The 25,760-nt window shown below is 40.0% G+C and overlaps 3 protein-coding genes across 3 annotated transcripts; 1 reads left to right on the top strand and 2 right to left on the bottom strand.

The window, feature by feature from the left end:
• Window positions 1-1,979: 1,979 nt before the first annotated feature.
• On the top strand, window positions 1,980-6,037 carry psma1 (proteasome 20S subunit alpha 1). Its single transcript, XM_053427698.1, has 10 exons — window positions 1,980-2,085; window positions 2,922-2,966; window positions 3,067-3,168; window positions 4,039-4,142; window positions 4,245-4,333; window positions 4,444-4,514; window positions 4,648-4,777; window positions 5,032-5,111; window positions 5,362-5,466; window positions 5,767-6,037. Exons 1-10 carry the CDS (start codon window positions 2,083-2,085, stop codon window positions 5,824-5,826), a joined length of 789 nt encoding a protein of 262 aa, XP_053283673.1. The 5' UTR covers window positions 1,980-2,082; the 3' UTR covers window positions 5,827-6,037.
• A 196-nt stretch (window positions 6,038-6,233) lies between these two features.
• Window positions 6,234-12,883, bottom strand: ric3b (RIC3 acetylcholine receptor chaperone b). The gene is made up of 6 exons (XM_053426472.1): window positions 12,763-12,883; window positions 11,832-12,052; window positions 10,558-10,636; window positions 9,689-9,782; window positions 8,546-8,676; window positions 6,234-7,878 (listed from the first exon to the last, which is right to left on the bottom strand). The coding sequence occupies exons 1-6, from the start codon at window positions 12,881-12,883 to the stop codon at window positions 7,376-7,378; spliced, it is 1,149 nt and encodes a 382-aa protein (XP_053282447.1). The 3' UTR covers window positions 6,234-7,375.
• A 1,464-nt stretch (window positions 12,884-14,347) lies between these two features.
• On the bottom strand, window positions 14,348-24,435 carry LOC128444539 (rhombotin-1). The gene is made up of 5 exons (XM_053427075.1): window positions 24,000-24,435; window positions 22,922-23,135; window positions 19,028-19,153; window positions 18,587-18,695; window positions 14,348-15,016 (listed from the first exon to the last, which is right to left on the bottom strand). The coding sequence occupies exons 1-4, from the start codon at window positions 24,019-24,021 to the stop codon at window positions 18,590-18,592; spliced, it is 468 nt and encodes a 155-aa protein (XP_053283050.1). The 5' UTR covers window positions 24,022-24,435; the 3' UTR covers window positions 14,348-15,016; window positions 18,587-18,589.
• Between the last annotated feature and the right edge of the window lie 1,325 nt (window positions 24,436-25,760).

Genomic DNA, 25,760 nt, shown 5'->3' with positions numbered 1-25,760 from the left:
GACACTGCTTTGTTTTAAAAGGTCACAGGACGAAAAGGTTGAGAGCACTGCTTCATAGAAAAGCTGTAATATACCAACAGAAAATGAATTCCAATACAAACAATGAATCCATGAGGAGTTCCCTTTATTAGTCTGAATTGTTGACCTGTAATCTTTGGCTTTTATCTATCTAAAGGCACAATTATCATAATTTGACATGAGAGATTTTTAGTTTCTTTTGAGTAGAAGGCTCATCATGGTATTGAAACAATATTCCAATATAAGGTTTTATTATAATCATTGTTTCTTGAACTGATAACAAGACTGGAAAGACTCGGCTTATGCTGATTCACTTCATACAAATGCAAATGTTCTGCTAGAGGTGAAGCCTCTCAAAAGAAGATCCCTTTCAACTGTCTCACAATTTAAACAAGAAGACATTTTTATTAGATTAAATCTCCATGTATTTATGGGGGCTGAGACTTAAAAACAAAAAACTCTGAGCATCATTGGCTGTTTGGTGGGTGATAAATAAGCTGCTGACTTTGCCCAACTGTGCATGTCACTGCAAAATGAGCTTAGTGTATAAACCAGGTTTAAAATCTAATTTTGTCAGTCCAGTTCAGTGTCTGTGCGGCAGAGCCGATTTTTCAATCCAGTTTAAAGGTCACGTGTCTTTTCTCCAGCTTCGGTCTTTTAGGAAAACACAGGGGATGAGACGTATTGATTGAAATGCTCTGTGGCACAGAAATAACAACACATGTGAATTATTTAAATATGCAGCATTTTTCATTTCAAGACGCAGACCGGACACGAAACACCCCCGTCTAGTATTTATATCTGCTGTCTTGACTATTCATTTTATAGTCAGATTTTCATCTGTCTTTATGTTCCATTATTTAATTACTCTGTTAAGTTTATTTGACGGATAAGAAGAAAGACACACAGCTACAAAAGTATACGTTGGTTTAACACAATTAAGTCCAATTTGTTGTTGCTTATTTTGAAGTTGTGTACCGATGACTTTACATCCAACTGTCTGTTAAAGTGAATGAGGCCCTGCTTCATTTCAGTGTAAAACTGCTATTACTATATTTTAAGCAGTATATTTTTAAGCAGACAGACTTCTCCATAACTGACAGTGGCAGACATCACAGTCTACAAACCAGCTTATAAAACAGCCACTGTGGTTGTCTGCAGGACAGTTTGTTCTTTCTCTCGGGACTTTTTATGTGTGTGAGGAAATGGTTTTACCAGCAGTAAGTGATGAGTGCTCCTCAGCCCAGTGAGGCACTCACATTGTCCTCTTCTAATTTACTGCTGCTTCCTAGTGGTCATGCACACACACTGCGACTGTAGAGCAAAAAGGAGATTCAACAAGTAAATGGTTTATTTTACAGCCCTTTTCAAATCAAAGTCACACAGTGTTTCACTGAGTGACCTTTCAGGATTATAAGTTATTAAATAAAAAGCACTAATAGACATAATGGTAATGAAACAGTGTGCTAAAATTAATATAAAAATGTATATTTATATGGAAATTTGTTTCGAAAAATATGTCTCACATCTTATATTATATACATAGAGGACTTAGTACTGCTGAAGATATTTAACCTGTCTTCCCTTTGCTTTGGGTTTTACAACAAATCCCCTGACTTTACAGTAGATGATGAAACTTTTTGTTGTAAAATATACATATATAATATTAAATAATTATTATTACTGTCATATAATGTAAATTTGCATTTTAAATATGCAATTATATATAATTCTGAAAGAATAATTAATAATATTTATTTATATTTAAGTATAATACATAAATATAGTATAGTAATCACCTTTTTTATTTTAAGAGAAAATCTTTTTGTACATTTATATCCATACATCTCTTCACTTTTAGATTTGACAAAAGTAACATATTAAGAGTTCTTAACAGTCAACACATTAGAGTCATAAAACACAATCTATGTTCTCAGGTTCACTTCATAGAGCACTGATGTGAAATCGGAGCTCTACTGGTTTGCCCTGATATCGCGTCCAGGAAGAGAAATCAAATTCCGACTGCAGCGCCGGCAGACAGAGGCGACACACTTAGAAGCAGACATGGTAAGAATGAATGAAATTCACTCTACTGACGTGAATTTAACAGAATAATAGTTATCTGCACAGACAATGCAACGCACCGCGAGTTCAAACTAAGACATTTAAAACCCCGGAGTCGTGTACAGACGATGAACTGCCGTTAGTTAGCTAAGCTGTGCACTGTGAGTAAGCAAAACACTCGGGAGCTGCTAACGTTAGCCGAACTGATGATAACTAAACTAAGCGGTTGTTCGAAGAATCTATGCGCAGCTAACAATTCTCCGACGAAGCCATGTTTAATCGTTTATACAATCAACTCAAATTATTCCAATGAGAAGCCAAATGGTCACATATCCCAGTCCTGTCACTGATGAGTTAGCATGCTAGGTGCTAACAGAAGTTAGCCTGCACAGACTGAGTTAGCATCACTCCTAGCACCAGTGGAGGTGACTGGTCTTTTACTTTCGATTTGTCAAATAACCATTTTAAAGCCAAAATACACAGCCCCCGCTGCTGCTCACTGTATTCAATACACTTCGATACTTGTGGTTAATAAGCGCTGGTTGGTCACAGGACCCAGAACCATTATTAACATGTGCTAGTTGGAAGTTTATTCCCCGTTGTGTGGCTCTCCTTGCGAGTGGCTGCACGCAGAGACGTGATCATCTATTATTCAGACATGGTGGTAATTTAAAACCTCAGTCCAGAAAAGTCTGAGCTGCGAACAGGTTGAGATCCGTGTAAAGTCTCTGTCAACGAGACAACAGCCTGAAATGCAGGACAACTACGTAAGCCCCGCTCCTGTGTAATATTAGAAATTGTGTTTTCTCATGTTTTTAATTGTTTATCTTCTTTCGTAGTTCCGCAATCAATACGACAACGACGTGACAGTATGGAGCCCGCAGGTAAGTTGCTGTTTGCCTCCAAGTCTGTCTTTACAGGACGAACATTGATGCGAGTGTGTTGGTGGCAGTTTGTTTAGTGTGTGTGTTAATTTGTGCACAGGGCCGTATTCATCAGATCGAGTATGCCATGGAGGCAGTGAAGCAAGGCTCGGCCACTGTAGGACTCAAATCCAGAACCCTTGCGGTCCTGGTTGCTCTGAAGGTAAAACCATTCAGCATCTTGTCTGTTCCTGTCTTCAAACCGTGTCAGTCAGTTTCTGCTTTTACCCACCAACAGTCATTGTCTGTGGTTTTGTTTCTGATTACAGCCCTGTCGTACAGATGGTAGTGTAGAAAATGTATATTGGGCCTAATTTAACAATGTAGCCGGTGTTATTTTCATCTCCATAACTCTTCAGACTGAATATTTCATCTCCAGTTTGCTGTAAAGTTATACCGTTTATCCTCAGTTTGCAGTTTATAAGTTACACCCAGCTATAAACAGTCTGATATAATAGTACTGCAATAAATTCTCACTTCGAGAAGTTGTATTGTTCAGTCTCTGTTGAAACGGTGCAAGCAAGTTGTTGATCTAAGTACATGATCATTTTAGTTATACAAATGGGTCAGACAAAATGAAAAAAGACAATTTACCGTTCAGCATCCTCATAATTGATCAACACATCCAAATGCTATATTCCTCATAAAGAGACAGTCTTTGGCAGGACTGTTGACTGCATCAGTTTGAGCCAGGTGTGTGTCTCATGAACAAAAAGGGCCAGCTAATCCCCTCCCCCTCAGAAACAACTTAGATCTACCTTTATCCTCAAGCTAACTGCCACAAGCAGAGACCATCTGCTTCAGAAGTATTCAGGTGTCACTTTACTCTTCACTCTCATTAATATTAAAATCAAGTCCCCTTTGATGTTGAAGACCACTCTGGCATCCTGCTTAATGAAAAAAGCATACGATTGAAGAAAGTTGTATCTGTATCATTTAGTTGGACCTATAGAATATATTGTACACTGAAGACCCAAGAAAACAATGTAGTAGATTGTTCATGACTGATGCATCATGTTGTTTGTCCCTGCAGAGAGCCCAGTCTGAACTGGCTGCCCACCAGAAGAAGATCCTCCATGTTGACAACCACATCGGTATCTCCATTGCTGGACTGACTGCTGATGCCAGACTGCTCTGGTGAGTCTCAGATACTTTGAAGGTCCAAATGGAGTTTTTCATAAAGCTGTACACCAAATATTGAATAAGTTTGACATAATATCAACACTGTCTCTCCCACAGTAACTTCATGCGTCAGGAGTGCCTGGACTCCAGATTTGTCTTCGACAGGCCCCTCCCCACATCACGTCTTGTCTCTCTTGTTGGCAGCAGTATCCTTTCTCTCACCTCCTACATGAAAAGTGCAGTAGAACTTTGTAGACAGCATGTGGTAGGTATTATAAACTTGGGTTTTATGTGTGATCCTTGACCGAAACCCCAGAAACTCAAATCCCAACACAGCGGTATGGGAGGAGGCCCTATGGTGTGGGACTCCTCATTGCCGGATATGATGTAAGTTTGCACACTGTTCATTTACAGTATTATCTCCTGCTATGTCTCTCGCCTGTGACAAATTGGATCGTACAAATCTGGAATGCAGGACGAAGTTTGATCGCAGCTCATGTTCATTTGTTGTTTCGCTCAGGACATGGGACCTCACATCTTCCAGACCTGCCCATCAGCCAACTACTTTGACTGCAAAGCCATGTCAATCGGAGCACGCTCTCAGTCTGCACGCACCTACCTGGAGAGAAGCATGGACAAGTTTTCTGACTGTAATATGGAATTTCATATTCTAGTCTCACACACTCTTATTTCAGCTATTCACAAGAAAAGCTATTTGCATCGGGCATCTGTATACATTTTCATCTTAAACGTTTCTCATTGTTCCAAAATGTGACATATTGTTCGTGAAGCTAAAAAGCATGAAAATAAATGAATATCTTTGACCACTAAGTGTTATTGACCTGTTAATTTACAAGTGCAAAAACATACTTTCAATACGCTCATGGTATTTCTTTGTTCTCAGGCAATCTGAATGACCTGGTCCAGCATGGCCTCCGTGCTCTCAGAGAAACTCTCCCCGCTGAGCAGGACCTCACCATCAAGGTACACCAGCTCCCCACTTTCATATTTCAATTCTGCTCTAAGATTCTTTTAATTTAAAACAATACAGAAAAGTTTATTTAGGTAAAGTTATTTACCTAAATGGTAAATGAGTTAGAGTTACAATGAAGTTACAGTTGATGGGATGCTATTAAAGCTGGACCTTCCCTGGAACTGAAGATGTTGCCATGCTCCATTCACTACATCCTCTTCAAGATAATTTAGTGGTAAATTAAACCCCTGTGCTTTGCAGAATGTTTCCATTGGCATTGTGGGAAAGGACATGGAGTTCACCATTTATGACGATGATGCTGTTGCCCCGTTCCTGGAGGGACTGGAGGAGAGGCCACAGAGAAAGGTACCGCCAAGGATTTAACAAGTCTGGCTCATATAATAGAATGTTTCATGTTGTGTGCTGCAAAGTGATATATGGTATTAATATGGAGAAAGCAAGATGCATTTCCAGCTCTTTAAGGCTCCCCATTGAAACACACATTTAGCCGATGCTGTTAAAATACATGTGAAGGGCTCAGGGCAAACATTTTAAGGATTAGTGAAAATTGACAATATTGGAATATATCTATCTATATTGGAAAATATTGCTATTATTGTAAGAGTCGGAAGTTTGTGTGTTGATGGACATCTATGTGTGTCTCAGGTTGCCGCGCCTGCAGATGAACCCGCTGCAGATGTAGTCGAGGAGCCAATGGAGCACTGAGGCAGCGAGCTGACCAGTGATCTACTTCCTGTAGATCTCAAACCAACCGGACTCACCTGCATAATTTCTTAGAGGGGAAAGTTGTTGAGACGTGCCACTTGCTTAACTGTTATTCCAAAATATTCTGTGCTGACATCAACCAGCGTGATGTTGCTTTTGTATGAGTAAAGTCAAACATTATACAAGTAATAAACTCTTTTTTTGAATTGTGCTGCTGCGCTACCCTCATCATTCATTTCCATTTTAATACACTTTTATCTAACTTACAAAACGTGCTACAGCAACATCATTTAAATTAACCAAAAGTCAGCTTTCCAGGTAACAAACGGTGAGTTTCAACAATCAGCTTGTTTACAATTTTAATCTTGTGACAATCTTCAGTAAAATAAATGAAACTGAGTCTTGAGGAAACTGAAGTAACCATTTTATTCACAGTATTTAAATCACTGATGTCTTTTCGGGTGCTTTTCTGAACAGTGAATAAATAAGTTTTATAAAAGTAAAAATCTTTAATAATTTCAAGCTGAAGAAGTTAAACTGTTGTTGGTGCAAAAAATGAATTTATCACAAACACTTTGTCTAGAAGAGAGCAGGAACACTTAATACCAAACATGCGTTGAACCATTTCCTCACAATTACTGCAGCATATTTTGTGTCTGTTCACATTAAAGCTGTTAAACTGAATACTGGTTTCTAGTCAGTAAATATTTTATAAATAATAGAAATATATAGAGTGAACGTATCCATCTGGGACGTGAAGACTACAGGAAGTTTCCAATTAATTTGGTTCAGACATGCTGACAGCAGTGGGGGGGAGCACAATTCCCCTCAGTAAATAAGTAATGTAATCAAATCAATCACTATTTTCATTGCGGGTCCAGTTTTTATCAGCTGCATTTATTTCTGCCCATTGGACATTTTACAGACAACTGCCCTGATCGGAGCTAAAATGAACCGTGGGCCTGTTTCTGTCTGGTTTTCTGAAAATTAAGTTAACATTTTTTCTTTATTCTCATTAAATTACAACTTCACATCTCATTACATTTTGACTTCATTCTTGTAATTCTACATTATTTGCAATATTTCTCTAATACTCCATTGTAGATAACCAACTCATCACTTTCCTAACTGAAGTAAACACTGGGTTTGTTCACATCTGCACTATTTCAAGATACTGCTTGTCAAGTATTGCCTTCACAATTTTACATTGTACAAGTCCCATCTGCATCTCCAGTAAATTCAATTAAAAACTATGGAGACTGGTGTTTTATATTTGATAATGAAATACTAGGCCTTTGGTTTTTCCAAAGAAACATTTTAAGTATATTTATACTATGTTTTCTTTTGCATCCAATAGATAAATCGGATATTATTGATAAAAAAAACACTCTGTCCACATATTTCTCCTATACTCACTTTAATAAAGAAACAACTTCTATCACCATCCTTCACAGAACCGTCCATCTCATGACAACAGATAAATAATAAAAAAGAGGTTCTCCTCACATACACAAGCCCCAGGCTCAAGTTCGTGTGCATCATGTTCGAGTCAGTGTGCAGCTTTCTTTGCACTCCTCCTCCTGTTTCTCCGTCTGACCTGACTCTGAGCAGGTTCAGTCTCCACAGGCCGGGTGAGGTCCTCCACCTTCTCGTGCTCCATCATGGTCGTCATCTGCAGCGTGAGCTCCAGTTCCTTTAGGACTCCGGCCAGCTCCTTCTCCGGGACGCCCAGATCAATTTGACCCCCTGGCTCTTTGTGTTGATGCAGCTCCTCCCTCTCATTTACAGCTAAATCATTCTGTGGCCCTGCGTCCTCCTCACCTCCTGTGTTAAAATCAGATTCTCTCACAGCGTCTGTGGTCACGTCCTGTGCTTCCTGGGCCTCCGCTTCACCTGCAACCTCCTCAGCAGGAACATTTTCCAGCAAGTCACCCTCAGCAGCTTCGGTCCTGTCGGCCTCTGTCTCTGTGTGTGGACTGTGGTGCTGCTCACTGTGCTGACAACAGCAGGGAGAATGTTCCCAGTCCTGCTGCTGAGGCTCCTCAGGGTAATCTGTGAGGAAAATGAGGAGACTTATCAAGGTCTCCATGTATGAAAGAGCTATTCCAGAGGCAAACTATTCCAGAACATGTTATATCACTTTCTAGTTCAGTGTAAAAACTGAATTAATCATTGAGTGATACTGTTGTTTTAAGCAATATGAAAACCTCGATGTTTGTGAGGATCTTTGTCATCAAACATTTGAAAAAACAGTGATGCTCGAAAGGGAAAGTGGTCTCAGATTATCGTAGGCTGAAATATTCTACATAACATTTTTTTAATAAGAAAATCATACCCAGAATAGAAAGAATATTCTCATATGTATACATATGTTGTGAAAAGAAATTCTAGTCCCTATAAAATATAAATTGTTCCACCAGATTTTTTCCAGTTGACTATTAAGTGGTGAACAAGCAACTAACAAGTAACTCATTTCAGAAATCCCAGTGTGTCTGAGGCTCACATATGTCGAGAACCGTTCATCTTATTGGCTTCATACTTAACACATATATTATTATGGGCCCAGCAAAGTGCAGAGTCAAAGATGGTGCAATTTAGCTCTGTAGCAGCGGTGCCTGGGACTCATCAACATAACTATTATAGTCAATAGTGATAACCCTTATACTAATATACATAACCATTCTAAAATAGCAGCTGAGAGTGTGCTGTGTTGAGGTACCTTCCCAGTTGTTCTGGGTTTTCTTCTCTGGAGTCATGCCCTCCATCAGCTGTCCCTCCTGCATCACCCGAGTTATCTCAGTCAGCTGCTGCAGGAGACTCTTCTCCTGATCTGCCATCACACCCTTCACCCTGCACCACAGACAGAAAGTAACACATGTAGGACTTTTCCAATTCCCAATTCCTCTCCCTTGGTCCTACCCCTAGATATGAAGAGGACTGAGAGGCTGGGAGTGTCTCCTTCAAACGGAGCCACAGGGAGGAGGGCTGGAAAATCTTCCCCAAGTAATAGGGACACCACTCGCAAGTAATTAGCAGCCAAGTGTCAAACAATATTAACTATTGTTGTGACATATCTGACGACTGCAGGACAGACGTCCTCCAAGTGTCTGTAAAACCCATCGATTAAAATAGACTCGAAATGACGTCATTGACACCAAGTTTCATGTTTTTTTCTGTTGTTTCTTTCACGTTTTAAGAATTGGTCACCAGTTACTTCTATTGTATTCGATTTGGCTAGAAAATAAGTACATTTTTGGGTGAACTCTCCCTTTAACATCCGACGTGAGAGATCCGATCACAAGATCTGTAAACAGGACCGTCATTTGTTTTTCCCAATGTTTGTGTCTGTGTGTAAGTGTTTGCTTGTGCGATAGAGTGAGAGAAAGAGAGTGAGTGGAGTCAGGAGGGACTGAATGAATGCACAGCTATGAGGATTGATTTGACCAATTTAAGAAAAGTGCCAATCGTTATGGGCCGACCAGTGTTGATATTCCGACGGCAAACAAATCAATGCTTGGACACCGAGAGGTGCGAAGAGACATTTAAACTGTAGCGGGTCAGAGAAGTCAGCTGAGTGGGCGGTCCCTCATTTGTGTGGCTGAGGACACAGGGAAAAGAAGGTGATCAGAAAACCTGCGGATGTGGTCTGAGTCATCGAATCTCCGGATGTATTTGAATGAGTTCAGACCTGAACTTAGCACTGACCACTCGTGACTGGATCCCTCAGGATGGATGTTAATACCAGGTCTATACAGGTCTCAATCATTACTGTGGAATGAACAGATACAGGAAAGAGCTCCTGTTGGGACATAAGGAGGAGGTCTCCTGATGATAAGATTCCTCAGTACAGACACACACGCACCTGCTGGGGCTGTCCTGGGCGTTGGAGACAATTTTCTCCATCACCAGCTCTGTTTCCCTCAGTTTCTCCTGCAGCTGAGACAGTTCAAAGTCGGCTGGAGGGAGAAGACAGAAAGAGCAGGAGGTCAACGGAGAGATGTATGTATGTAATTGACCAACATGTGCATGCACACACACACACACTAAGTTCACAGGTTTAAAAACAATCTGAGCTCCAAAAACTACAATACAGACAAGGGTGGACTGGGAAAATGATTTAGAAAATGTATAGTTTTCACAGCAAAAGTGCACAACCATTCATCTTTCGGGTTTGACGCTTTATGGGAATCAATATGCCAGAAAATAACCAACATTAATTTATTTCTCATTACGTTAATGCACTAAGATGATGAACGTGCACGTCAGCCGGGAAGATTTCTGAGACTGGAAGTGACCTAATACAAATGTGATACACACACACAAACCACACACACACAAAAGGAGCTACAGAAAAGCTTCTACTCATTTCCAAAGAAATGTCCCCTTTAATGGATGACAGCAAAAATGGAAAATACCCTCCAGTTAAAAAGTTTTTATATTTAAATGTTTACTATTACAACTGTGCAAATTTCAAATACTGAGAGATCATGATAAGTACTTTAGTTTTTCATCAAGTTTTTCACGTCATTCATCATACAATTACATTTTAAATATTAAAACCAACAAACAACAGCAAAGTTTATCCATCCAAAAATCTAAGAAAATAAGTGCATTCAAACATCAGAGAGCTGCAGTGCAGGTGCTCAGGGCTCATTTTTAAGCCATTGAGATGGAAGCCTGTTGTGAAAGCTGCTAAGAGAATGAGTTTAACTGTTGCTGAATGGTACTCACTGATCTTCCTCTTCTTGTTCTCTGAGCGGGCTGAAGGAAACCTGCTCTCTGACGGTTTGTTGTGGCCTTTCGATGTGATCTGAGGGAGACAATGACAGGGATTCAAATCTCAAAGAGCCCCACAGCAAAGTGTCTGTCTGTGGTCAAACGGTCAAAGCACATCCACACTCATGTTAATGTTTCTCAAATGTTTGGTAAAAAAAAATGACCAAAAAAGGTATTAAAAATAAAAAGTTGAATACGATTATCATTACAATATTTGTCACATTTCAAGGTTTAAGTTTAAAGAATAGATTTTTTAAGATACTTCTTTATAAGCAGAGAATTACACCCATTTGATAAACAACTAAATATTTTACAAATCTGATATATATATATCTGATGTTTATCAGTTATGTGTTATACCACCTCCCCGTGCTGGCAGAAGTATTACTAGTGCAGAGTCTGTTCTAAACCTGCCTGTTTGGAATGGGCTGTATGTTTGTGTTAAAGTTGTATCTCTGAAACTTTAAAAGTGACCTGCAGTAATTGAGCTGCAACATGTAAAGAACTGCTGGAATCCTAGAGCTGCACCCCCCCTGCTGCACAAAGAGCTGTTCACCTGTTTATTCAAAGTTCAGTGAAGCTCAACTCAACTGACGTTGCCATGGATATGATCAACAACATCAATTACGTTGAGTGCCAATGTTGAAGTTCAACACTGCTCTTTCTTGAGCCCTTGACAATACACAAGCCAAGTGAGAAGCTGATAAAATGAATGGTTCTGGAGATATTTGTTCAACATGCAGACAGAGATTTCTGAAATGAGTAGATAGACATCAATATTGAAACGGTGTCATATTGCTATTGATGAAAATTCTATTGTGATAATGATTTATATTATCTCATTGCACAGCAATGGTTTTATTTTTACTACAATGTGGACTTTTGCTTCATGTTTAGACTTTGATGCTGTAGATTTTGCTGCAAGTTAATGGATGTTTTAAGAAAGGTAGTTTCCATGATTAGAAAAGTAAACATATTTTATTTTCAAGCAAAGTAACTAACAGCTTGACAGGATCTTCAATGGAAAAATTATTAAACAAATAAGTATTGTCAGATAAATTAAAAACAAGTCTACGTTTCTGCCATTCAGAACCAGGTTTCAGCCCTTTGCATTGCTTTGAGCATCAGATAGATTTCAGTCTGTACCAAGAAATACTGAGGTTCAGTGTCCAGCATGTCTGTGAATCCTTACATTTCCATAATGCTGTGTTGTGTCTGCAGTCTTTCACCTTGAACAGTATGTAGAGGATGTAGAATAAGATCCCAAAGCCGTACACAGGGATGATCTGTCCCGCCAGGTTGGATTTGCCTCCTGTTCCTATTCCTGTTCCCTTCGCCTTGGTTGAGGCCTCTGGGCTGTGGGATCTGGAGTAGCCGGCGCTCGCAGCCTTCTGGCCCCGGCCGTCTGGGGCCGCCTGACGGTGCACCATGGGGGGTGCGCGGCCTGAACCTTAAAGGAGGGGAAGGCAGGTGAAGAGGAAATATGCATAATATATCACAATAATAACACCAGGGACAGACTGTGATAATCAGCTCAGTACAAACCATAACAAATGTCCAGGAATCTGTCTCATATACTAAATGAGATTAGTGTTTTGTAGAATTGAACAGGGTGATTAATATGGGTGTGTTTGGGTCGCTTATTATATATACATACATTTGTTTTACCCCTACAGCTAATGTACAAGAGTACAGTATTTTAAATAAATGAAAGCATTTTGAATTGTATTCTTTTGTTTTAAGTATTTTAAATAAATGATATATATTTATATATAAGTATTGGCAATGTAACATTTCATCTAGAACCTTTTACTTACTTAAATTTACTCAGATAACTAAGCAGCATAAATGTAATAAAATGTATAAACTGCTAAATTCCGTCTGTTAGTTTAACCCGGACGTATATCACCTTTATTCTAGACTCATTTTTATACTATTTTAAGAATGTGCGTTTGGCGCCCTCGTCAGGGAGGAAAGTGTAACTGCAATAACGATGATATAGCGTTAATGTCCTGCACACGTTTTGCTTTAAATAAAATCACAAATAAACATGGAATCACTGCTGTGAACCGTCAGTAAATAAGAAGCCTCCGTCCTCCCCCCGGTGAGCCTCCGCACACCGGGGGGAGGACGGGTTCCAGGCCGGTGAAGGTGACGCACCCTCCGGCCGCTCTGCAGCATCCTTCCTCCCTCGCGACAGCAGCATTTTGGGAAGCAGCAGCGCGACGCACAGCGCGAGACACGTCGCGAGGGTCACCTTCTGGAACGTGGACATCGCCATCGCGACGGGTGGAGGGTCAGCGGGCCGCTGAGAGGACGCGCGCCGGGATGTGAGCGCTGTTCGCGGGGAGGACCAAGGGCCGAGGAGGAGGGGGCCGCTGCATCCACGGATCAACTTCCTTGTGATGGCCGAGGGAACGGAAGTAGACCGCGGCTGTAATGAGCCGGTTTCAACGCTGGATGTCGCTAAAGGACCTCGTTTTAAACAGGCTTCTTTCACAGAGGACAGTTCGACGTCACACATGATAATGAAGCGAATCCTTTTGGTTTTTGAAATAAAGTATTTTAAGAGATAATCAAGCTAATTACTGGCCAAGGTTTAACTTAATGTGAATTGCTAAAACGTAAATCATATTTATATGATCATAATCTAACTTCTATAATAGAAAAGCAGTTAAAAAAATCCAATCTCTGCACCAAATTTAATAGATTGATATAATTTTGTGACATATTCTTTTTTTTTTTCATTATATGTTTAATGTATTGTAATATTATGTTTTTGTGAAACTTTGTTCAAAGCCCGTGTCGTTAAACATCTTATTATTTATATTTGTTTGTTGTGTTAGTTTATGTTTTCTTGATGTTATCTTGCTAATTTTTAATTAGTAAAGTTTATTTGAACATTTATAGGAAATAAAAAAACAATGAAGCTAATTTATTTAGCAAATCACAAGTCAGGCTGGTGCATCACAATTTCGTAGGAAATGCTACTAAAAGTAATTCACTAGAATTCGTATGAATTCCACTAAATTGTGAGTCAGGAGGCTGGGGACACGTGACCTATGCGCTTCTCTCTCTTCGTGAAAACAAAAAACATGGGCGACAACCCTAACCCTAACTTGGTCCAAAGTGAAACATACGATTAAGTATAAAGCAAACATACATGTTTTGACAATATCTGGCCATTAAATACCACTTAAAACAGATTTGACGGATTTGATCCAGCTTGGACATAACTTTTAGTACGTTATCTTACGAACCGTTTCATGAGACCACGTTGCACAAATAACACACTCAATTCATTTGGAAGCTACAGGCGTTTTATTATAATAATAAAGCAAAAATCAGGAATATCAGGGTATAATCCACTTAATGACTTTAACTGGGAAATTTCCCATCTTTTAGGTCAAAGCTTTTAAGAATTTCCCCAAGTTTAGTTATAGGATACAAATTCCTGGATCCATACCTACATTTAACAGGTTCTACCCTGACCTACTGTATCCTACTGCAAAATATCAAGTTTCTCGTGCTTGCAAAAAACAGACAAACTTATCAACAAACAAACAAATAGACAGAGGTAAAAAGTATTTTGAATTTTTTTCCTCGCACAGTTTTCCTGTTTTAAAAAAAAAAAATTCCCATAAACTTTCCAAAGTTTTGGTTCACTGGACTGGTTTTATCACTTAATGACGTGACAAGTCTGTTCCTCTTTATTAAATGGTTTCCTCCCTCATGTCAGAGCATAAAAAATGACCACACAAACGGAAATTAAAATTCTCTTTTATTATTCATGGCAAAAAAATAACACTTTGAGACCAGAGTGGAAATAAGGCTACAGCGTGTTTGAAGTCCCGCTCAAGCCTTCAGAGTCGGGAAGCGGAGAGATAAAACAGCTGATCCTCCAAAGTTTGTTGAGCTGAACCAAACTGTATTTGCAAATATGTTTCAGTCTGATTTGGGTCGTCCTTCGTGCCAGACGGGTGGAGTTCACCACAAAAACACAGCTCAGTGAGAGGAGGCAGAATGATTGGACAATCACTGGGAACTCGGGACTTTCCTCTAATGGATGACTTGGTTGATGCTATGTGTGGCCTGACTGGCTTCACTCCATTCGTCTAGTGTTTCAGCTTTGGAGCAACTGACTCTATTTGCGAAAATATAAGTTCAGTCTATTTTTGTGGATGTACAAAAAGGGGGGCAGAACCATTCCAGTCCACATCAAGTGCTCTGGAAAATATTGTCCTCTTAGTTTCATTAATCCATCTGGGTCTGATCCATCAGAAACATCCGTCTTGAGGCTGGTTACTGTGCAGCTCTATCATAGAGAGTTCAACCATGAGCTGCTGGAAACGTGTCCCATCGGGGGTTTCAGTCTGAAACAGCAAACTACTGTTCACAGTCGTCCTGCTCTGATCTGCAGAGAGAGAAGAAAAAAAAAAACAGCTCCAGGTCACTCTGTGTGGTTTTAGACATTCAATAAAATAATTTGTCAATCTGCAAACTGTGGTTGAGCAACCGAGTTTATTTGTCTTGAAAGAAATTATGGTCAAGATTTGTGAATAAATTGTTGTGTGATTTATTAATTTCTAAAGCTGATTTAAATTCTACTCTATTTCCAAGACAAGTCAACAGAATACTCACAGTATTGTATGTCATGCAACAATCTCAGATGGGTCATATATTTGGAGCATGGCAGTTTTCTTTATTTTATCCTACAATTAACATTCTAGCATTATCCTTCCTCAGGGCCACAAAGCTCTGCTGTTGTCCAAACAGCATGAACACATCAGCGAGCCACAATGAGTGACACGTTCCTTCATCACCCTGATCACACACACTTTGAGTTAATCCCTCCCCCCACCCCAAAAAATACACACAAACACACACACACAACTCTCTAAACACACACTAATAATACTGATACAACATTGGCCCAATACTCCCAAATGAAGATACTAATTGCTTCTGTTCATGGTATGATCTTCTGTAGTTGTCGAACTTTAGCTTACTTTCACCTGTGTTTCCTTTTTTTGGTTTACATTCTGTGTTTAGGTTTGTGTTTCATTCTGTGTTTCCTGTTTTAGTTTGAAATTCTGATCGCTCGTTTGTGTTCTCTTTACTTCCTGCCTTTGTGTGTTTCCCTCTAGTTTTGTTGCCTTGATGTGTTTCACGTGTTTGTCCTGTGCCACATGTCTGTAGTTTGTCATCAGTTCAGTTTGTGTTTAAGTCAAGTCCTCAGTTCTCTCTTTGTCCAGTCGTCTGTTTGGTTACGGTCTTAGTCTCTTGCCAGTTTTCTCTCCGGTGTTCTCGGGTTGTTTTTTTTCCTGCCTTTTTTTTTTACACAGACCCTGGCATATTTATATCTACGTGTCCACATGTGTGCATGCTGTTGCATACATTGTAGCACAGTATTTATAAGGTATAATTATGTTTCTGCACACCAAGGGAAATGTCATCACTTTTATACAAACTGATGTGGCCACAATCAGCACTACTTCATGTAGTCAAACACTCTGCAATTAACAAAATTAGCATTTAATTACTATTAATAATTTTGTTCCCTTTTTCTTTTACATTGTCATGTTGTCTATAGTCAGAGTTAGAGTAACTGGCATTGACAAATGCAGTATTTATTTTAAATAAAGCAGCATCTGGTGGCCAAACATCTTCACTGTAGCCATTTGATAAAAATGTGCATGTTAGGACTACATTTCTAAAGTAGAGTCCCATTGTAATACGCTCATACAGCGAACAAACATCTGATAGTAACTCAATACCGTTATTAACAATAAAGGCAACTAAAGCTATCAGGGTTGGTCACGTCTTAAAGGGATAGTTCACCCATAAATGAAAAAACATGGTGCAAATGAAAATGTAAATGTAAATTAACTATCTTCTACCATGAATCAGGACTTTTAATTTGAAAAATTAAAAAAAATCTCTAAAGGTTGTTTCAGCATGAACCCTGGATGACTTCAAACCAAAAGTAAAAGTGTCCAGTGAAGTGCTGTGAATTTAATGACCTGTAGTTGTACAGCTGGATTATAATGATTGGTTGTGTTACTTGGGGCTTCAGGGAACGTTTCGGCAATGGACAAAACCCTAAAACCTTCATAACTGTGGGTTCTATGGTATTTGCTGCACTTGCTTTCAACCTTCCTCCAAAATCTTCCAAAACAGTGGACCGCTGCTCACATACCCATCAACAGGCACAGAGGAGGAAGCTAGAAACATGTGATTCAGTAAAATCATGTGACACTCTGCCTGGGATGTATTGTTGATGAGCTCATCTTTCTCTGGACAAACAGCTCACCCTCAATTGATTGAAAAGGTTTACTTGCTGTAATGTTCAGAAAACTCATCACTTTTCTCATCCTGTGCAATCCTGCAGCTCCTCTTTTCAGCCTCTGCCTGAAACACTTTGTTTTAGATCCTGTCTCTTTAAGACTCTGTTGTGATAGGTCAACCACTTACAGCACACATAGGAAATGTTGGCCCCCACTCTTGCTTTACTTGGTTTTGATGTTAGAATAGCCACTGTGTTTATTATGCTAATATGGAGCACAGTGCTGTCACATGATTTAATTAAAAAAACTATAAACTCACTGGAGGAAAGACAAACTGAAAAGGCATCCTGTGTCTCCTTTAATTGCCTCTGGAATGATTTACAGCCTTTCTCTGTAAATTCAACCATTTCTCAGAAGAGAAAAGAGAGCTATGCCACCAAGCAACATTAATAATAATACTTGATCTTCATTTTGTAAGAAAAAAACCTTATGGAGTTCAGTTTAACTCAATAAGGAGAAGTCTCGTGACCATAATTTCATTGGAGCAAAATATGATAAATGTCGAGTGTCAATGGAAGGAGTCACTGTCTGATGTTAAGATTAAGAATAATGGTGTATTTGAAGCTCTTCATTGTTTGACGGCTTTTCTGCAGTGAAATATGTAATTATTTTCTGGGTTGTGGTTAATTTCTACAGAGTTTCACAAGTAGCCAGTGCCTTTGGATCCTTAAAACCCATCAGGGTTTGCAGATGCTGTCTAGTAAAATATTGCAGAGATGTAATGTTAAACAGAAACCGACTAAGGGTTGGTTCTTTGTGATGAACAGAAAGGGGAAAATCATAGGAAATCAGCATGAACTGACCACAGCATTAAAGACGATGAGATTTAGAGTTTCACTGATAATTCTCCAAGCTACTCAGGGGCTGAAAAATCTCTTTCCATGTAGAAACACAACCATCTGACAAAGTTTTGCCTTATAAAGTTGTTTATATATAGAGAGAGTTGTTTCTTTACACATCCAGCCAATATGGAGCATTATCATTAATGTGAGGTTGTTTTTTTCACTACCTGATGAATCTATGTCCAAGGCTTAACTGTCTTTGTAGCTCCATTTGGTTCTCCACCCACTCCTGACAAACAATCCGGATATTAAGGGGTGAGAGAGTCAGTCCTGTCTTTGAGCTGGTTTACCCAAGTTTAAAAAAACATGAGTATACCCTCTAATTTGGAGTAAAGGATGTATGACAGTATCCACCTGCTGAAAAAGACTGGTCAACTGGACTTGGTTGAGGTACGACAGTGCTGCTGCTGAGCTAAAGTAGGCTAGCGTCATGCTATGTTTGAAAGTTATGCTATATGTTTCAAATAAAACCTGATACATCAGTTTGAACTATGTGGTTCGCCGAGTTGGCAACAACACAACATGTATTATCAGACGTCAATCCATTTTATTAGCTGCCCTTAAAACTCACCACATGTATATCATTCATCCGTGCTCAATGTGACGTAATGCAGTTTTTCAAAGATAATATGCTACAACGTATCTTGGCAAGGATTCCTGTGTGTGCATGTGGTCATATACACGATGAGCTTGGAAGTTCACTTGTATACCTCCCGGGATATCAGGGTGCATGGTTTAGTTCAAACTGTCAGAGCAGCTGTCTGGAGCTGTAATTTATCATCGTCAGAGTATTACCTCTTAGTGAGGCTGCCTCTCAGTGCTGCCATTAAGATGGCCTCCTTCATAGTCCAGCTGGCACAGGATCATGTTGTTCTTGAGGAAAAACTTGTCTCCCACGCAAAATCTGCAGAGAGGAATAAAAATATGGAACTGGGTCTTAGTTCTTGCTGGAGCTGAAGTAAATCATGAGGCCCCAGAGGAGCATTTCAGGCATATTTTCAGAATACATCCAGTGCTATGATAATCAGAAAATTAATCTTGCATGATCACCGCCTGATTAACCGTCCAAGTTATATAGAAAGCCCTTAACCCCTTGAGGCTTTAAACTGGGCAGTGCATTTCACCATGGTCTGATTACAATGCAGTGGTAATAGTCTCATGATGACCAGTGAGCTCACCAGTAAACCACCGTCGACTGAATTTGATCACCCTGGCTAATTGCTCCCCTAATCTTACCTCTGGCGGCAGAGCTGACAGGCGAAGCAATCTAAATGGTAGACGTTGTCCCTGGCTCTCATCACCATTTCAAAAGCAGGGATCATCTTACTGCAGGCTGCACAGTTCCCCGTCACCCCGAAGAGCCTGCAGACACACAGAGGGCAACAAGCAGACCTGGAGTCAGGGCACACTCAGACACATTTCACACAGCTGTATGAAGGGTAAAAGAAACTAAGAAATGAAAGAGCCTCAAAAGTAATTCAACAACTCCCTGAATCTGCTCGTGCACACTATTGTATACTACCCTGGGCTTCCTACAGATTATTTCTGGCTACTGCTGCTCTATTGCAAACTAATGCAGCACTCACAACTTATGGTACAGACCATAAATACATGGAGCCATGTAGAAAAAAACATTCTCATCATCCCTGTAATTCCTGAGGAGGAATTTCTGAGCACAATCATGCACATAAAAAAGGGTCTTAATCTTGAATCAGCCAGCTAATGGCTAATGTCGCCTCAATAGTTTCTTCATATTTGTCTTCCTGTGTTAATGAACAGCTGGAGATATTAATGATGTTTAATTTAAGTACTGATTTTCTTTGACATGATTATCACACTATTGCTAAAGAGGTCAAACCTTTAATTCTCTTGTTTTTTTCTTTATTTTAGGATGCATGTATAGTATTATGAGACCCATTCATTCTATAAAGTAAATCAAGTTTGAATTTGACTGTACAACAATAACATCCCTATCATCAAATCATTTGCTGTTGGCCATCTTTGAATTATGTATATACTGTATGTATACATTTCTTAATGCAGCATGACTACAATTTCTTCTCTATTTATTTAAAAAAAATAAAAATAACACTCCTGTATTTTCTTAAATAAAGTGAGCGTGCAGAACATTCAATTCGAAATCTTTCATAAAGTGATTTAACTTGGATCACTACTTCAAGAGGCCAATTGCTGAAAGAGAAAATGGAGATTCACTGACATGAAAATGTCACGATTTATACAGATCTGTCACTTGGCTTTAAGGACCAGAGGAATGTTGTTTTCCTGCCCCGCAGGACGTTATAATGACGTTACATGCAGGAATCTGTGAGTTAATTTATCACGCTTTCCCAAAAACTAACGATTTATGTGACAGCATTTGAACTTTGTCCTCAACCTACCTGGGAACAAACCCTGCGTTGTTTTTAATAATCGGTGACTCAGAGCTGACCGGCCACAAATTGCTTCACCTCTCATTCCCCTCTAAAAGAACGAACAAATGGCTGCCTGAGAGTCTGACACACGTGACGGTATAAGTGACCGTCGCCGATTTCCATATCCCATTAGAAGCCAAATAGAAAAAGGAGGCTTGAGATTGAAAAAAACGACAGAAGGTGGCAGGAAAAGCATCAAGAGTGTGTATCCCACAGCCTCGGACCATAAGTGGAAAACGTCATCAAACGAGTGACTAACAACTCAGGAACAAAAGCGACGCCTAATTAACAGAATGTTCTGATCTAACGAGCCCGAGTCCTGAACAGGCACCTGGTGGGTCTTTCCCCCTCCTTAACGAGGCCGCGGAGCTCAATGCTAATTCTCTACTAATGGGCCAATTAAAAGAAATCACATGGTTTTAATCCTGCTCTTCAAAGGCTTTTGGTCTGCAGCCTCACAATGATGAGGAAAACAGGAGGCAATCTAGCCAATTTAACTGTCAAAAGGGGTTTTGGTCTCTTAAGTGCAGCGCAGCTAATGAGAGACTTAACTCCAACCAAATCCAGCTGGATTGTACATGAGACTAACACATGAGTTCAGCAATGTGGCTGAGATATCAGGAGTTCTCCTGCTGACCTGACACCAGACGTCATTACTCCAGGCAAGAAAATGAAGGGTATATAACCCTCAGACGAGCCGGCGGAGCCAGATCTTAGTTTGGAAAGAACATAGTGACTTTAAGATTCATGCTCTAAAGATTGTTAAAGTGGAAAGATGTTTAAAATCCAAGTTTATTTAAACCCTTCCTGAAATATATTGTATATTGCATTATAGTAAAGGTCAGATCTTGAAGAGCCTCACGATAGAGGATTTTAAACATGACATATTAACACAATCTAAATCATGTATTTCTATCTGAAGCGTTGTTAGTGTTTAAAGTGCTTTAAAGTGTGATTGACTTCCAGCCCGTCTGCATGGCAGATAGTTAAACATACTTGACATGTCAGTGTGTTGCTTCCTTCACTTGGAATTTTGTACCTTTGAACTATTGTAAGCAATAGTTTGACATTTTGGGAAATATGCTTACTTTTTATGAACATGTGGCTGACACTGCTAACAGTTGGGGATTAGCTTAGTTTAGCAAAGAGACTGGAAACAGAGGTAAACAGCTAGCCTGGCTCATTAAGTTCACCATGAACCATATAACTTACAAATTAATAATTACAAGTTGTTTTCAATTAATTAAGTAAGTTAAACTAAGTAAAATCCACTTTTATGGGGTAAAATGTGATTCTGTTACTTGGCCCTGACAAGACATAAATGGTGCCTTCTGATGGGGTTGTGCTTAACATGGTCATGTGAGGAGTCTGCACTTGTGGTATTCACCACTTCGAACCTCAGACTTTCCTGAAAGATCGGAATTCAAGGGTTGTGACGTGTTTGCTGTTATTTCCAGAAATGCCAAATTTTCATTGGATAAGTTAATTTGTTGTAATGTATTGTACAGTGTTTTTGTTACCAATTTTATTACACGTCGTAGGGAACATGTTGATATTACAAATGGCCTCATCTTTGCTTTCTGTCATTATGCCTTTTTTTTTAGGGATTACGTTACTGTTAGCTTGCCCATTTGTTAGCCTCTGCCGACTTCCTATGTCATAAACAAAGCACAATTTGAAGGCAGTAAATTATAAAACTATACTAAGACACCATTCGTGTTTGGGATAAATAAATTAATCTTAATCTTAATTCCTGAACATCCTGAAATAGCTGCACTGAACGTTCATGTCTGTTTCCTTAGTTGTTTTATTCCAACTTCACCAGTTTCTTTCTCTTTCCACTGTAAACTATGTGATATAAGGAGAAACTTGAGCAATCATCCACCCCACACTGCACTGTTGTGGGTTTGAGTCCTTTAACTGGAAACAGGCTGAAATATCTTCCGTTACTGTTCACTAAAACAGCTCAGTTTTAGTCCAGACTGTGTAAACTCACAGTGCACTGTTGCATCAACTCTTCTTCAAGCCAGATCACATCTTTAGGAATGTAATAATTGTGTTTTTAATACATGGATGGCCAAAAACATGTCCCTGCAGGGGATGAACTATTTTCAAGTACAGAAGAAGCAAGACAAATGTGTGATTAACATAAGTGCAGATATAACATGTTGATTTAAAACAGACTTTAGTAGCACGACTAAGAGGGTAAGACTCCAAGTGCATTTATTCATTGAGGTGATATTTGGTATTTCTCAGAAACCTGACAATGAGGCCGAGTTAGGGGTAAAAACATCTCTGAACAGTCCATAGTATTTGAGATTTTGAACAGTTTAGCTGCCTGCACTGTTTTTGATTGAAAGCTTTATTGTTTGGTGTTGTGATTATACGTGACTTTTTTTTTATTCCCACGGGCTGTCAATGGGAGGCCTTCATGCAGATTGAAGTTAACATCTCTGTTCCAACAGCTTCCTTGATAACCTCCATTATCAAACTACGCTCTTTTACTTGGACCCTGTGTGGATCTATAGTCACAGCAATCTGCTTCAGTAAGCACTTTTCATCTTTTACAGTATTGATCTCGCTATTGATTGTACACTGCAAATTCTGCACTCGACCCCTTGATTTGTTCCGAAGCTGCATCTTGCACCCAATCATTTTCCATATCATCTTGATGCACCTGTAGAAAGGTAAAGGTTACCTCAGGTAGTCCCTGCGGCAGAGGATGAGGTTGGCCCGGGTGTATAGGGTGGAGCCCATGCGGCCCAGGTGGCAGTCACAGCAGGCACACTTCAGACAGTCTTCATGCCAGTACCTGTCCAGCGCCTGCAGCATGAAGCGGTCTCGGATCTTGCCGTTGCAGCCGGCACAGCCTCTCGGTTTCTCTCTGGACTGGAGGGACACAAGAGACACACCTGGCAGGAGACGTCCAGCAGGTAGACAGACGAAAACAGACAAAGAGGGATGTGAGAGCTTGGCAACATAACTGAAGTCCAGAATTGAAATTCTAAGACCCTAAGAGAAGAAGAATATGAAAGGCATAATGTTTTCAATGTCGCAGGAGATGTAAGATGATAAAATAAATGTTTGAATAATTATCTAGGCTACAGTTATGTGTACAGACATGTACATACTACATGTCACTACAGTAAATGTTACTCTTCATTTTAGTGTTCTAAAATGAACAGTTAGGACATTTTAGATGCAACAATAACTACACATCCCCTGTCAAAATACGTACAGGTGAGATGTCTCAAACACAGTAAAGGTATTATTACATACAAAAGTATCTTCATAACTTTTCAAGTTTCACTTGAAAACATCTTTCCTTTGCAGAGTGGTACTCAACCTCCCCACTCCTCAAACCCCTTCCGTCTGCCTTTCTTCAGAGGTAGGGAAACATAAACATATACAGCCAGTAACCACTTTATTAGGTACACCTGTATGGGCTGTAGCAAGTCAACAAATGAAATGATCTTTATTGACATGCTAGTGTGTAAATGAGATGTTTATCACTGCTACTAAAGTATGTCCCCTCTATCAACAACTATGAGCTGGGCAGAATCTTAGAAACACCTTTGAGTATATTTACGTAAACTATAGCATCACTGCTGGTTCTTAGTTAAATTAACACCTTTATTACAGTGTCACCAAAACTATATATGACTATGGCAAAGCACTTATATTAGACTGCATTACATTGTACATGTGTACCAAATAAACTGGCCACTGAGTGCTAAGTATTTATGAGTTCAGCAGAAATGTATCTTTACACTCACTCTCCTCCTTGTCCAGCACCATCCCTCTAGAAAAACGAGAAGAGTCCAACAGCAAGAGTAAAAACAGACTCCTTCTCCTTCTTTTAATTCTTCTTCTCCTTCCCAGCAAACCCTGAGCTTCTTTTCTGCGACTCTGTGTGAATCACAAGCAGGAGTTCCTCAAACTCGCAGCTCCGCTCCTCATAGTTCTCGAAGAAAACGAGAGAAGAATCAGAGACAGAGTCGCTCTCCGTGCGTGAAAACCACCCATCCAAACGTGGACGGATGAGAAGTGCGTCCCCGTGTTTATCACCTTGCTGTCCTCAGATCAGGAGCAGGCTGCGCTTTATCTCAGCTGATGTCAGTGCATAAGCATTTCTGTATGTGCGCACTTAGGCTGCGGCTGCTCCCCTCAAATGAGAAAGAAGCTGCGCGGCTCACACTGGACCTGCACACTGCTCCCTCCTCCTCCTCACCCCCCCCCCCCCCCCCCCCCCCCTCTCTCTCTGCAAAAAAACTCCCACAGTCAAACGGCTCTTTCAACGCTGCGTGCTAATTATATAAAGTCATTATGCTCGGATCTGATAGGAAGCGCCTCCTCTCCCTCTCCGAATCAATTATTCAATACACACCAGGACAGCTCGGGCCTGAGGTGTTTTAGAATGAGCTTATTCAACTCCAAGGACACCAATTATCTCCGGGGCGCCCTGTAAAGCTTTCTCTGTGTGTGTGTGTGTGTGTGTGTGTGTGTGTGTGTGCGTGTGTGCGTGTGTGTGTGTGTGTGTGCAGCACTCCCTCCACAGAGGTAAGGCTCCCCTTTCCAGTGAGTTTGTGTACGTGCGTGTGTTTTATTTTTTACGTGAAAAAGTAATAATAGCCGAGGTGAGGGTGAAAGTACACAGATGGCAGCAGCAGCTTAAAGAGTCTAAAATGTGTAAGTACTGGTTTTATGAATGAGCCATTAATAATGTATGATTATAAAAGCCTATTGTGATGCATATAACCATGAAACGAAGGATCACAATCCATTTGCTTGACGATCATTCTGGTTTTTGTACGAAAGTAGCCACCTGCATGGTATATATACCAAAGAGCCTACAACCCCACCAGCCACACCATTAACAGTGGTTACTGGTTTTATGTGGATATTTAGTGTGTGGTCCCTGGGCTGCACACATGAAAAGATTGAAAAGCGAAAGGGGAGAGTATGTTTTTAACCTTGCAAACGCACCCTCTTCCCAACAGCTGGTTGTAGTTGACGCAGACTTCAGGTGCTGCTCCATAAACACACTACTATAGCTGGCACCTCAAGGGACTTTGTTCAAGGACACCTCGGCACTGGTAAATGGGAGTAGTGCTATCAGTGCTGTGTTAAATGAGTTACCATATTGTACCATATTATGCACAAATGGTGATTGATAATACAGAGGTGCATAAAACCACAAACCAGTGAGACCTTCCATCAGCTTCATTCTGTGTTTCATACTAAATAAGCACAAATCCTCTGCATGTCGTAGGTAGAGGCTTGTATATTTAACTGTCACTTGTTTATCTTTTTTTTCCCGCCCAGTCCAGTGATCGGAGCAAACAACCTTCCCCCCCATGCAGTGATGTCACCTGCTGGGAGTTCCAGCTCTGTCACCATCAGCCAAGCTTCCCTCCTGAAGCACTTTGCTTGTGAGTGAATGGAAAGACAGTGCAATTAGCGATAACATAGCAAATGTTTTATATGCTTTGGTCATGGTTTCCTTGAACACTTTTGTTATCATTTGACCGTTATGT

The sequence above is a fragment of the Pleuronectes platessa genome, chromosome 7, assembly GCF_947347685.1.
Source record: "Pleuronectes platessa chromosome 7, fPlePla1.1, whole genome shotgun sequence".
NCBI classification, from domain to species: domain Eukaryota; kingdom Metazoa; phylum Chordata; class Actinopteri; order Pleuronectiformes; family Pleuronectidae; genus Pleuronectes; species Pleuronectes platessa.
Note: the sequence above shows the minus strand (reverse complement) of the source record. Positions and strands in the feature narration are given on the sequence as shown.